This window comes from Oncorhynchus keta, chromosome 11 (genome assembly GCF_023373465.1).
Source record: "Oncorhynchus keta strain PuntledgeMale-10-30-2019 chromosome 11, Oket_V2, whole genome shotgun sequence".
NCBI classification, from domain to species: domain Eukaryota; kingdom Metazoa; phylum Chordata; class Actinopteri; order Salmoniformes; family Salmonidae; genus Oncorhynchus; species Oncorhynchus keta.
In genome coordinates this window covers 42051059-42064222 of record NC_068431.1, presented here as the reverse complement: position 1 = coordinate 42064222, position 13164 = coordinate 42051059, and the positions used below count along the sequence as shown (strand labels likewise).

The following is a 13164-nucleotide window of genomic DNA, read 5'->3' as shown; positions in this document are numbered from 1 at the left end:
TATGCCTGTCATCAGATCAGACCGCATACATCACAGCAGAGGCATAGGATACTCTGCTCACTCCAGTAAGTGTTTGATTTGAAAATGGGAGAACTGCAGGGAACCAGCTAAGCCTAGTGCTATTGCCCTTCAATCTCAGAGATGGTGTGAGAGGAAGACAGGTGAATCACAACCATGTCTTATATGTGACAACGTGGGAGGGAGGGCAAGGTGGGAAGGAGGGCAAGGTAAAATAAAGGCTAACTGTCAAATTTTACTGTGATACGGTTCTGCCTATATGTCCTTCGAACTGTGCACGTCAACCTCTGATAAAACTCCCAGAGGTACTGTACATGTTGAAAAAAATCAATGGAATGCAATTATCATTTCAAGGGCAATGCATGGAGGACTTCTAAAATTCTCCTGATATATTTTTGTTATACCTACCTATCAATAACCACTCTGTTTCTGTGGTAGTCATTACTAAGATAAGCTTTAACGTTCAGAGACGTGTGTCATCTCCTCGAGGTGATGAGCTGGTGTGCGTGCATAGTCCCAGGTGTACCTGAGGCTTCTCCTGCTGCATCGTCTGTCCCCTGGCGTATAGAGCTGGCTCTGGGCAGGGTGCCTTTGGCCTGGTGCTTGAAGATGGAGGAGGAGAGCTCTTCCAGGGTGCAGCCCAGCAGGTAGGCAGCCTTCTGCGCCCACTCGTGACGTGCAAACTGCTTCCTACCGGCTGAGACGCACAAAAATAGCACCATTATCCCCTCTGCCAACAACCATACAGCTTCTATCCACGACAGGAGACTACAGTTACTGGAATAGGAGGTGTATGTATGGGTTTGATCGACCGTGCCCCAGGCTAACACCGCTGCGATGGTATAAAAGCTAATAATAATCCCCTCATCAGGACAGTGAAATGTAGCCTACAAAGGACATGCACGGTACTGGGCATCCAAATGGTACAAACCCAACATTTTCTCATTTGTCCACAGTCCCATTAGCTAAAAGCCTTTTTGCAGCTACTTTTTCAAATGTTATTTTTCTCACAGCTACAAGTCCTTCATCCACAGTACATGATTACAGGGACTATCATTCCAAAGTACAATGACTTTGCATTAACACGAGCCTCGGTCTGCAAACCAAGATTGACTTTAATCTGGTGGATGGGTGATGTGAGTGGATAGGAGTGGCTTTTCATTTCAGTGCGTTATTGGAGAGGAACCCTCCTCAGACACTTAAGAGGGTGACTGACTAGGGAACATAGAACAGTTGGGCTTCTGACTGAGGCATGCTGTAATCTCCCTGTTTCATCGGCCTATGAGAGCGGCACATGCCGCTGCGCTGTGACAAACAAGAGAGTTGTGAAGACGATCAAAGTGAAACACTGAGAACTTCATTAAAATGCTAATGACGCCATGTCTGCTCACAGTGATAAAAGCACAGAGGCAGGACATAACAATATGGAGAGGGGTGTGTTTACCTTTCTCTTCGTCTGCGATGCAAGGAGAGCGGCATGCAACATGCAAGTAAGAACAGGTAGTTAAAACAGTTAGTACAGAAGTCCTGTATACAGTGGATGAGCAGACAAACTGTGATCTGATAAGTTGATCTGATAAGCCTTCTCTCACACAAACACAAACATACACGCACGGCACTGACACACAAACAGCAGCAAGATCACATCGAGGTGCGGGGGGGAGAACGAGCATGCAGGTTCTGACTAACACGCGGCATTCAGGAGCTTTATCGAAAAACCTCTCCTGAGAGTTGAGGAATGAAACAGCCCACACTTGTCAGCACACCCAATCAACCTCCCATTCATTGTCAGATCTACTGGAAGGAGGTGCATAAAGTCATGCAATTCTTTAGTGTATCTACACTGCAACTCACGAATAAAGGTCTAGAGTGCCCTCTGGTGTTACCTAGTCAAACTGCACTGCTTATCATTCAAATGTGTTTCTGCAAACCTGCAAGGAACTCACCCGTTTCTCAACTCTCTATAATACTACTAAGATGTTTTAATATTACAAGAGGGCAACAAGTGGTAACTGATTTCCACCAAGTGGCAAACAACTAATTTTTGTGTCAATTATCTGACAGATTGTAACCCAACAAAATGTGTATATTTAGATTGTAGTTGATAAATTAACCCTGCAGAGGAAGAGAGGAAAATGAGATCAACACAGTAGAAGACACAGAAACACACAGAAGGGTGTTTGTTCGGGTTCATTACCAATTTCCTCGATGACTGACACTGCAGAGAAGGCAACGTTAGACAATGTGAATGAACATTCCAACTGCACTCAAACCCGTTTTTCATTACTACAGTGGAAAGAATCTGTCTTGTTCTGGGCTGTCAGGCAAATAGCAATCAAACATACTGGGTTGTTCCCTGCTGAGGTACAGCAGCAAGCAGACACTGGGAACAAGGCAAGGCATTTAGACAGCTTAAGGCTGATGTTGGGCTGGGACTTTGTCGCCTCGTAAGCTGGAATACTTAAAACTCTTCAGTTGTTGCACGACTGTCTCAAACTGACATCAACCAGTTTGGTTCTGTGTTACGCACGGCTGAACGGTAAAGGAATGCAATTAACATCTCCCCTGCAGACAGTAAAACTTGGCATTATTGACAGGGCCTCTAGAGTTCACAACTGTCTTTGTCACAAATGTTCTCTGCCCGAGAAGCTCCTTGAAACAAACAAATAAAGGCCCTGGATAGATGGCAGCTGTAGCATCATGAATTCTGTTATTTTGGAATAAACCCAATATCTCTTTGCTTGACTTTACTCTTGCAACTACACTATGTACATTCATAATATTTAGTTGAATCTGTCATTGTTAGTAGTAAATGATCTGTAATTGAAATACAGAACGCAGCTGCATTAACACTATAAGCCTCTGAATTAACATCTGACATAGTGACTGAGTGGGCTCCTGGTGTGTACTGTACTGTAATTCTTACCCTTGGTGGCCCCTGCAGCTCCTAGATGATAGATGGCCCCCAGGACCAGCCAGAAGGCCCTCTGCTCCTCCCCACTGATCCCCAGGACCTTCATAGCTGCCTGCAGCTTGGTGAACTGCTGGGAGGCCCGCTGCTTGTCTTCAGACTGGGCAAGCACGGGGGGAGAAACAACAGGAATCTATATGGACTGTCTTTATTATAAAAACCATAGTGTGAATCTATTCACTCAAAACCAAATAAAACGTTCCTGACAAAGGTCTTTGGGGCCCTGGCAAGAGTTACCTTGGGTTGAGGTATGATTCCGAAGGCGTTGTTTTCAGCAAAGTGGTTAAAGTGCAGCTCAGTCCTGGAATGGCAATCAAACAAGCTGTCAGTCAGTCACCATGACAAGACTATACCTGACAGAGCTACTCAGAGTTTCTGACCAACGGACACTCACAAGTAAATAAAGGACAGAGAGAGGAGAAAGAGAGAGAGGAGAGAGAAAGAGAGAGAGGAGAAAGAGAGAGAGGAGAGAGAAAGAGAGAGAGGAGAAAGATAGAGAGGAGAGAGAAAGAGAGAGAGGAGAAAGATAGAGAGGAGAGAAAAAGAGAGAGAGGAGAGAGAAAGAGAGGAGAAAGGGAGAGAGGAGAGAGAAAGAGAGGAGAAAGATAGAGAGGAGAGAGAGAGGAGAAAGATAGAGACGAGAGAGAAAGAGGGAGAGGAGAGAAAGAGAGGAGAAAGAGAGAGAGGAGAGAGAAAGAGTGAGAAAGAGAGAGAGGAGAGAGAAAGAGAGAGAAAGAGAGAGAGGAGAGAGAAAGAGAGGAGAAAGATAGAGAGGAGAGAGAAAGAGAGAGAAAGAGAGAATAGGTAAAGGTTCACTCTACACAGAGGTCTGAGGAAGATGACAGCTTACTTTAGAGAACTGTCGGCTCCAGCCATCATGTAGTAGAAGACATTGAAGGTGGACTCTCCCTCTGGCCGCCTGGTCACCCTTAGCTTCTCCAGCAGCATGGTCTGAATGGAGGCCGAGGCCACCTGGCCAGCCTGGTCAAAGTCCAGGGACACGATGTGGGAAAAGCGACTGGCATTCCCGTTCATGGAGGTGGAGCTGTTCCCAAAGGCCTCCAGGATGGTATAGACCGCCTGCCACTTCTCCGCTGGGAGACACACAGAAACAAGCCAAATAGTACATACATACATACGTTGCAAGTAAATATCAGACATACAGTGGACTGTGAAATGAAGAAGAAAAACAAGTTTTTCCCTAAACTGTGTTCTAACTTACTGCATGTTCTTTCCCCTGGAAACCTACCAGAGAAGGTCTTGCCAGTGCTGCCGGCGATGGTGACCAGGTACTGGACCAGGTGTTGACAGTTGATAGTCTTGCCGCTGCCGCTCTTGCCCAGCAGCACAATGGACTGGTCCTGACGCGTGGTCAACAGGTTCCTATAGGCTGACTGGGCAACACCATAGATGTGAGGTGCCGTGTCCTCCCTCCTGCACCCCTTAAACATGTGCATCACCTGGGGGGAGAGGGAGAGATGTCATTCTCACCATATAAAGCCCCACAAATTAAACAAACCCAGTCCTACTTGCCCTTCCTGGTTTACTTGCTACTCTAATAGAAGATATCCCCTCCCCATCCTGCTAACCCCAGGCTCCACCCAGGACTGTACCTTCTCAGAGTACATGGAGGGGGCGCTGATGGGGTTGATGACCACCATGTTGGGCCCAGCGTGGGTATGGATGAGGTTACCCCCGTAGCGCTGGCGCAGAGAGTGCATCACACTGGACTCATTGAGGTACTGCAGCGAGGACAGGTCCTCCACCCGGTCAAACAATGGAGGGTTGGCCTACACACAGGGGTCAGAGGTGAAAGAGATCATACATCCCAGACTTCAGATAATTAAACTAAAATTCAATAGGTGAAAATGTTTGGTGCCCTGCTGGGGCTAAACAGCATGTACATTTTGGTGAGTTTAGGCTAACCTTCTCCACATCATCTTCATCCACATCCAGCAACGAGCCGTCACTCTCCAGTCGGATCTTGACTTTCCCCTCTGGCAGACTGCCTGGCTCCGTCTTCAACAGGGTCGCTGTGGTGACAGAACAGGGTCAATAGGATCTACAGCCACTCATTAGCCACATATTTAGTCATCTAAAAATGGTGTGTTTGTCTAGGCTGGATGTGTTATATTCAATACAAGTGTGAAATAGTGCACAATCAATACAAATTTGGTTGACTATTTCTGTCAGATAAATCAACAAATGGAATCTGTGATGTACATGTAATATGTTTTAATGTGGCCCCTATTGTGGTGAATGGCCTAGTGATTCAGGTCTACTAACCCAAGGAGAATCCATCCTTGTGAACCAGCCATACTTTCTCTGTGCCGTACCAGGCCTTCTCAGCAGCTATTTGCTCCTCGGTCTTCACCTAGGAGAGAGAGAGGACAGACAGACAGGGTTAGTTCACTGCTATAAAGCTCAGAGGCAGGAGCAAAGGTGAATACCCAGAGAGAATAATTAGCTAGATGAATAACTCCAGTGGAGGGGGTATTGTCACCGCAGTAACCTGACAAAGTGGAACAGGAGGACAGGAACAGGTGTGGATTGAGGTCTGGTTTCCTCATCTCCTTAAGGGAGGAGTTTTGGGTTTCAGGTCTAGTTCTCCCCCACGCAGCATTTGACCCAACCACCCAGTAGTCCACCCACCCCAAACCCCCAACTCCACACCTAGCATCCACTCATGACCCACTAGGCAGGCCCCTGGTCCCCACTCTGTGTTTACCATCAGATCCCGCTCTGCAACCAAACTACTGAGAACCCACTCTCACTCACAATAACAGGACAGATGGTACATAACCCAATACAACAACACATGACTTGACTGGCTGCACATCAGTACCACATACTTCACCACAATGTTTATGAAGACTGTGGTAGACCTGCAGTATAATATGAGCAAACTAAAGACACATAATCCTATGACAATTTATATGTGGACACATCATGCAATTTGAGTAACTCGGTTTTCCTCAAACTCGACCTGAAAATCATAGTGAAAAGCAAGACTGGTAAAGCATAGACACTCAGTGCAAACCTACTACAGAATACTGAGGAACTCACTTCACCGGCAGTCAGAAAAGGTTTAATAAGTCATGTATTTCATGAGTTTCTCACTATTCTACTGGTTTATCATCACAGATACAAAATCCCAGATGAGGATGTTGGTTCTGTGATTTACACACAACAGCACACTCCAGGGAAGGGACTGAGGGAGATGCATGGGGTATTGCAATCAGGCATAGCAGTGGCCAGACCTTGGGTTGAGAGGCGGCCGTGTGGGCCGCCTGCAGGAGGGCCACGGGGTCCTGATCCAACTGTGTCTGGAAGAGGGCAGGAAGAGTTGGATGTAATCACGGTCAGAGGTCAACTTCGAAGTTCATACTGCATGCTCAAACATGCCAACAGCCACGTAACAAGTATATTCCGTGAATTTGCCTAGAGGGTAGCATAACACATGCAGATGAAGAAAACAACTGACACCCACACTTTTGCTGTGAGAAAAAAAAAAATGGGGGAAAAATTATAATCCTTCTAGCTTTACCAGTCTAAGTTACTAAGTCCAGCAGAGCCCGTCTGTGGGGGTGTGCTTAGGTCATATTACTGGGACTTCCAGCACTGCAGCACAGACACAGGGAAAGAATTCAGTCCGTAACAACATGGTGGGGGAATGATTAAGGGGCGCAGGCAGAACCCCAGGTGGGTGAGACAGAGGTTAGGGGACGGCGGGGTCAGTTAAGGAGAGCAGGCTTACACCCCAACATGAGACACAAGCACACAGTCCAGCCAGGCCGTGTGTGAGGGCGGTGGGTGAGTGGCGAGCGGTGTGACAAGGGACAGACAGTACCTATGAGGAGACCACCGGATAGCCACGGCCACGAGGACAGCAGCAAACAGCGGAGCAACACACAGAGGGGAGGGGAGAAGAGACAGCAGAAGATGGGAAGGAGGAGCCAGGAGATGAGAGGAAAGGGCGATATTAAAAACAGATCACAGAGGGGTTTTTAGAGTGGATGTGACAGCTGTGATCTGGGATCAATGGTTCAGTCTCAATCCAACATCAAAGAACACAATATCCTCACCAAGTGGATAAAAACAGACTTGGACTTCAAGGGAAATGAACACCCCTTTGTCAGAAAGTGAATGTCAAAAGGACAGAATACAAATGTAAGGACATAGATGTGTGAATCCGGCAAATGAGGACATGACTGAGTAATGATATTGCCTGTTAAAACAGAAGGGACAAAGAAAGGGAGAGAGAGGAGAGGAATAGTCTCTGCACATACATATGTGAAACAGGGTCCAAAAGTCAGCCACTGGAAAGCTGTGTGTGCAATGTCATATCAAAAGAATTAACATTTTCTCACTTGACTAAAATCTATATTGTGACTGTGCAAACATGTTGTAATTAGTTAGTTATAGCACTACATTATATTAAGTTTGAAAACCCAGCTGTGAAATCACACCAAAGCCTCCTCTCAGAGAGAGAGACAGTGCCCACCATGAACCCACACATAACCTCCATTCATATGAACCCTTATCTATATGACTTAGCCATGATGATAGGAGACCATAAGACTAAGACTGACAGACTCTGATCTCTAAGCTGATGAGACATAAAATGGACGCTGCTAATCGGGGTTCACATTACAGCACCACAGGGCACCTCATAATGCAAACCCTGCTACTAGTGGTCAACACCAGATTTGGGCCACATGCGACAGTGCACCTGTCCCCATGCGGGAGCACAGCAGGGTGGCACGGACCCATGGCAGGGGAAGATTTGGTAATAGTACAGCAGGGTGGCACGGACCCATGGCAGGGGAAGATTTGGTAATAGTACAGCAGGGTGGCACGGACCCATTGCAGGGGAAGATTTGGTAATAGTACAGCAGGGTGGCATGGACCCATGGCAGGGGAAGATTTGGTAATAGTACAGTAGGGTGGCATGGACCCATGGCAGGGGAAGATTTGGTAATAGTACAGCAGGGTGACATGTACCCATGGCAGGGGAAGATTTGGTAATAGTACAGCAGGGTGGCATGGACCCATGGCAGGGGAAGATTTGGTAATAGTACAGCAGGGTGACATGGACCCATGGCAGGGGAAGATTTGGTAATAGTACAGCAGGGTGGCATGGACCCATGGCAGGGGAAGATTTGGTAATAGTACAGCAGGGTGGCATGGACCCATGGCAGGGGAAGATTTGGTAATAGTACAGCAGGGTGACATGGAACCATGGCAGGGGAAGATTTGGTAATAGTACAGCAGGGTGGCATGGACCCATGGCAGGGGAAGATTTGGTAATAGTACAGCAGGGTGGCATGGACCCATGGCAGGGGAAGATTTGGTAATAGCACAACAGAGCAGGCAGACACACAGACTGAAAGAGAGAGGTGAAGTTACAGTAGAGCCAGCTCCGGTGAAGATCTTTCTCAGACGCCTGTGGTTCTCGTCTGTAGGGACCAGCTCTGGAACCTACAGGAGGTCACACCACCAACACCGGTGAGTCCTCACCCAGCCACTCCAGAGTCTATTGTTGCCATGGTGCTAAAGGTTTGTTATGCATGTTGGGGGCCCCTTGTATATGTCATTTCCTCTGGCCAATCCCAGGTCATTTACTCTTACTGTGATCCATCTAATGTCAATTCTGAATCATAAGGTAGGCTAAGTCAACCTAGCCTACATTAACAATATTTAAAAATACTGTAATTTACCATTGCACAGCATATTCTAACATCTACAACACCCAGACAATCAGAAGCATACCAGCTGCAGGACACACACCTGTTCTTTGGAGCCAGGGGTGCCCTGAGGCTGGGACTGAGTACTCCCAGAGGAGGGCTTCCCAGCAGGAGAAGAACCAGAAGCTGCTTTCACCTTGATATATCAACACACACACACACACACATATACACATACACACACACACACACACACACACACACACACACACACACACACACACACACACACACACACACACACACACACACACACACACACACACACACACACACACACACACACACACACACACACACACACACACACACAGGAGAGTCAGTGACCTCTTACAAAGTCTTCCACACACCATGCTCCTGATAAGGACAACACACTCAATCCCGTCATGCTCAAATCCTATAAAACACACAGCGTTCCTCAAGCCCATTCCAGTTGAAACAAAATCCTCATATTTTGGACAAGGATCTTCCCAACGTTTTGGTACATTATTCTCTACAATGTTCAATGGTTTTTCTTCATTAATAAGGCTGCCATTAGTTGTCCTCCGTGGTCTAGTGTTAGGCAAGTCTGGATAGTGTTCCCAGGGAGTTCCCCAAAGCCTGGTGAAAATGAGTAATGGCCCAGTGCCTCAGATCAGCCTGGCTCTCTGTGGACCAGCCATGACCAGACCCTTATACCTACTGATGAGGCTGAGATGGGAAATACTACCTTTTATTTAATTTTGTACCTTTTCTCACTGCAGGAAGACTACGGTTTGAAGTAAATGAGCCAGTTAGTAGCCAGTTAACACTTTGCTGATGCAAATGAATTAAGCAGCAGTTTCTACCATTGCAGCAAGACAAGAGAGATCCTGTGGAGAGACATACACTACATGACCAAAAGTTTGCTGCTCGTCGAACATCTCATTCCAAAATCGTGGGGATTAATATGGAGTTGTTCCCCCTTTGCTGCTATAACAGCTTCCGCTGTTCTGGGAAGGCTTTCCACTAGATGTTGGAACATTGCTGCGGGTGCCTTCTTCCATTCAGCCACAAGAGCATTAGTGAGGTTGGACACTGGTTAGGCGATTAGGCCTGGCTCGCAGTCGGTGCTCCAATTCATCCCATAGGTGTTCGATGGGGTTGAGGTCAGGGCTCTGTGCAGGCCAGTAAAGTTCTTCCACACCGATCTCAGCACACCATTTCTGTATGGACCTCGTTTTGTGCACAGGGGCATTGTCATGCTGAAACAGGAAAGGGTCTTCACCAAACTGTTGCCACAAAGTTGGAAGCACAGAATTGTCTCGAATGTCGTTGTACGCTGTAGCATTAAGATTTCCATTCACTCGAGCTAAAGGGCCTAACCCGAACCATGAAAAACAGCCCCGGACCATTAATCTTCCTCCACCAAACTTTACAGTTGGCACTATGCATTGGAGCAGGTAGCATTCTCCTGGCATCCACCAAATCCAGACTTGTCCATCTGGCTGCCAGATGGTAACGTTTGATTTATCACTCCAGAGGACGCGTTTCCACTGCTCCAGAGCCCAATGGCGGCGAGTTTTACACCACTCTAGCCAACGCTTGGCATTGCGTAGTGATCGAAAGGCTTGTGTGCTGCTGCTCGGCCATGGAACCGCATTTCATGAAGCTCCAGATGAACAATTATTGTACTGAAGTTACACCCAGAGACAGTTTGGAACTCGGTAGTGAGAATTGCAATTGAGGACAGGTGTTTTTTACGCGCTACACACTTCAGCACTCGGCGGCCCCGTTCTGTGAGCTTGTGTGGCCTACCACTTCGCGGCTGAGCCATTGTTGCTCCTAGACGTTTCCACTTCACAGTTGACAGGGGAAGCCAATGTTTGTCTAAGGAGATTGCATGGCTGTGTGCTCGATTTTGTACTCCTGTCAGCAAACAGGTGTGGCTGAAATAGCCGAATCCATTCATTTGAAGGGGTTTCCACATACTTTTCTATATATAGTGTATGATCCCTATCCACTCAGCATATTGTGAAAAGTCAAATCCATAGGCATAATTATTAATTGTGTTAATTTCACACACAGAATGGGTTAATAGGTGTTCAGTGCACACATCAGAACCGCATGCACCATTGAATTATGTAATACTCTCTTTAGGCAGGCATTTTGAGGGCACACACTCTGTACCTCTGGCTTCTTCACAGCCCATGAGCGAGGGGCAGGGACGAACCCTGGAGGAGGGGCAAGAGGGTCGGATTTCGGGGCAGGGATAAAACCTGGGGGGCGGGCAAGGGGATTTTGTCTTGGGGCAGGAATAAAGCCTGGAGGAGGGGCAAAATGGTTGTTTTTTGGCACAGGGGCAGGGATGAAACCTGGAGGGGGGGCAAGGGGGTTGACTTTGGTTTTGGGTGCAGGGATGAAGCCTGGAGGAGGGGCGAGGGGGTTGGCTTTCGGTGCGGGTGTGGGTATGAACCCTGTTGGAGGGATGGTGGGGTTTGATTTGGGGGGAGTAGGAGTGGACACGGAGGTGGACGGCGCCTCATCTTCTTTTACTGCTGGAGGCTCCTGGCTCTCTACCTCCTTCTCTTCCTCCTGTTCCTTCTCCTCCTCTTTATCCTCCTTGCGGTCTTGAGTACGCGTGCGAGGCCGGTGATCCTTGGTCCTCCCTCGGCCCATCAGGCTGGCCAGACCCATGGAGATGTCATCCTTCTCATCCTTTTTGCCGGAGAGGGGAGCAGTCTTGGGTACAGATGTGGCTATAGGGGCAGCTTTAGGAAGCTCTGTGCTGGGGGCCTGAGGCTGCTCCTCCACCCCAGGCACTACCCTCCTCACCACCCTCCTAATAACCTTCACCACCTTCTTCTGAGTGGGACCCTGGTCCTCTGTGCTCTCCTGCCTGGAGGAGGAGGCAGCTGGTGGGTCAGGGCCTCCCATGACACTGTCACTCCTGGTTGTGTCGCTGGTTGATGATGTCAACGGCTGTGGGTCACCACTTGTTTCTGTTTCAGCTTCCACACCATCAGACTAGACACACACACACACACACACACACAGGTATAAGTAAGGAGGAGCCAATATCAGAGATACTGTATAGAAGACCCAAAGCTGTAGAGTTGTGTTTCATAAACTAAACACCATCATTTTTCACTGGCCAAAGCCCATGCCATTGTTATGTTATTTAGAGTGGCTGTTTGCCATCCCGTAGTCTTCTTTACCAAGCATCTGTCTAGTCTACAGGAAGGAAAGCTGTGTCAAACATCCACCAGCACACAAACTACATGTCCAACTTGTTGGATGTGAGTAATTTATACACATGAATGTTTCTACTTTTTCATATTTCCTTTCGCTACACAGAGCTATAATACCTCAGATCATAAACCATGACTGGAAGAATTTCTTTCTCACAGATTGTCAACATCAGATTAAATGTGGTTTACGTTGGCTTATACAGGTCCCCCATTGCAAAGACCTCTTTCAGATAGAATCTGTGGAGCACTGTCTCACTGCCCAGGATTAGTCTTCCTGTACTGTTCATTACTCTGTGACTACATCAAGGCCTACAGGTGACACCTCTACTGCATGGCAATATGGTGCTATATTGAATAACCAACTAACGGCTAACCAACACCCTGAAAACCCTGAGAGTCAATGACACGGGTGAAGAGAGACTGCCACTTTGCTGGGAGAAGAAATCATCAAAGGTCCTACTCCTAGATTGGTAGATGCTACTATTAAAAAGCACACAGCGTTACACTTACATCTGAGGCTGGCTTGGTTTCAACTTCAACCTACAAGAGAGGATGGTCAAGAGAGGACGATCAAACCCGGAACTAAAGCTCACTCATGCAAGAACAACATGCTCATCTCTACCACGAACATCCTTCCTCTGTCCACAGAGAAGACAATCCTACTCTTCAGCCTAAAGCTCAGCTGACAACAGTACATGTGCAGGAATCTACTAAAGGTGCAAACACAAAGGTAAAACAAGACTTCCCTTTTGCCGCCAGAATGAAAAGCGTGAACTGTAAGCCATGGTAGTAGCCCAGAAGTCATGGGCTGAACCGGGAGAGTGGAGGTGAGGGGAAGGAGGGAGGGAGGGAGGGAGAGGAAGAGTGTAAGGTCGAGATAGACAGTACAGAGAGAGTAGAAAGAGAGGATATGAGGATGGACTGATGAGAGTGCGTGCGTTTCGGGGTGGACGGTAGGTAGGGGGACGAGGACTGGCGTCTTTCTTCACACTAGCTACTACCAACAGGGCAGTAGGACCATGCAGGCTGAGGCAGCACTGAGGACAGAAGACATGAAGAACAGGATGAAATGGATACATACAGTACAGGCAGACAGGAGAGACAATTTACCTCATGGAGACAGGACATCAGTTCACAAGCACACGATGGAAATAGATCAATCTTTTGCAAATCTTCTTATTTCTTCTAAAAAAGTATTTCAATATCAATAGAATCACAA

At 47.4% G+C, this 13164-nt stretch overlaps 1 protein-coding gene across 14 annotated transcripts in view; it reads right to left on the bottom strand.

Moving 5' to 3' along the window:
* Nucleotides 1-13164, bottom strand: part of LOC118390287 (unconventional myosin-XVIIIa-like) — a 115923-nt gene that overhangs the window by 59035 nt on the left and 43724 nt on the right. For 5 of the 14 annotated variants that reach the window (XM_052457223.1, XM_052457234.1, XM_052457226.1 and 2 more), the window contains exons 3-14: nucleotides 10885-11721; nucleotides 8780-8872; nucleotides 8399-8470; nucleotides 6250-6315; nucleotides 5276-5363; nucleotides 4916-5022; nucleotides 4603-4779; nucleotides 4212-4449; nucleotides 3840-4083; nucleotides 3227-3290; nucleotides 2945-3089; nucleotides 545-715 (exon numbers count right to left, since the gene is read on the bottom strand). In XM_052457223.1, the coding sequence (XP_052313183.1) occupies nucleotides 545-715; nucleotides 2945-3089; nucleotides 3227-3290; nucleotides 3840-4083; nucleotides 4212-4449; nucleotides 4603-4779; nucleotides 4916-5022; nucleotides 5276-5363; nucleotides 6250-6315; nucleotides 8399-8470; nucleotides 8780-8872; nucleotides 10885-11721 (2302 nt within the window). Of the gene's footprint in view, nucleotides 1-544; nucleotides 716-2944; nucleotides 3090-3226; nucleotides 3291-3839; nucleotides 4084-4211; nucleotides 4450-4602; nucleotides 4780-4915; nucleotides 5023-5275; nucleotides 5364-6249; nucleotides 6316-8398; nucleotides 8471-8779; nucleotides 8873-10884; nucleotides 11722-12455; nucleotides 12488-12693; nucleotides 12983-13164 lie in introns of all 14 variants that reach the window. The other 9 variants (XM_052457230.1, XM_052457233.1, XM_052457225.1 and 6 more) reach the window with 9 other exon arrangements.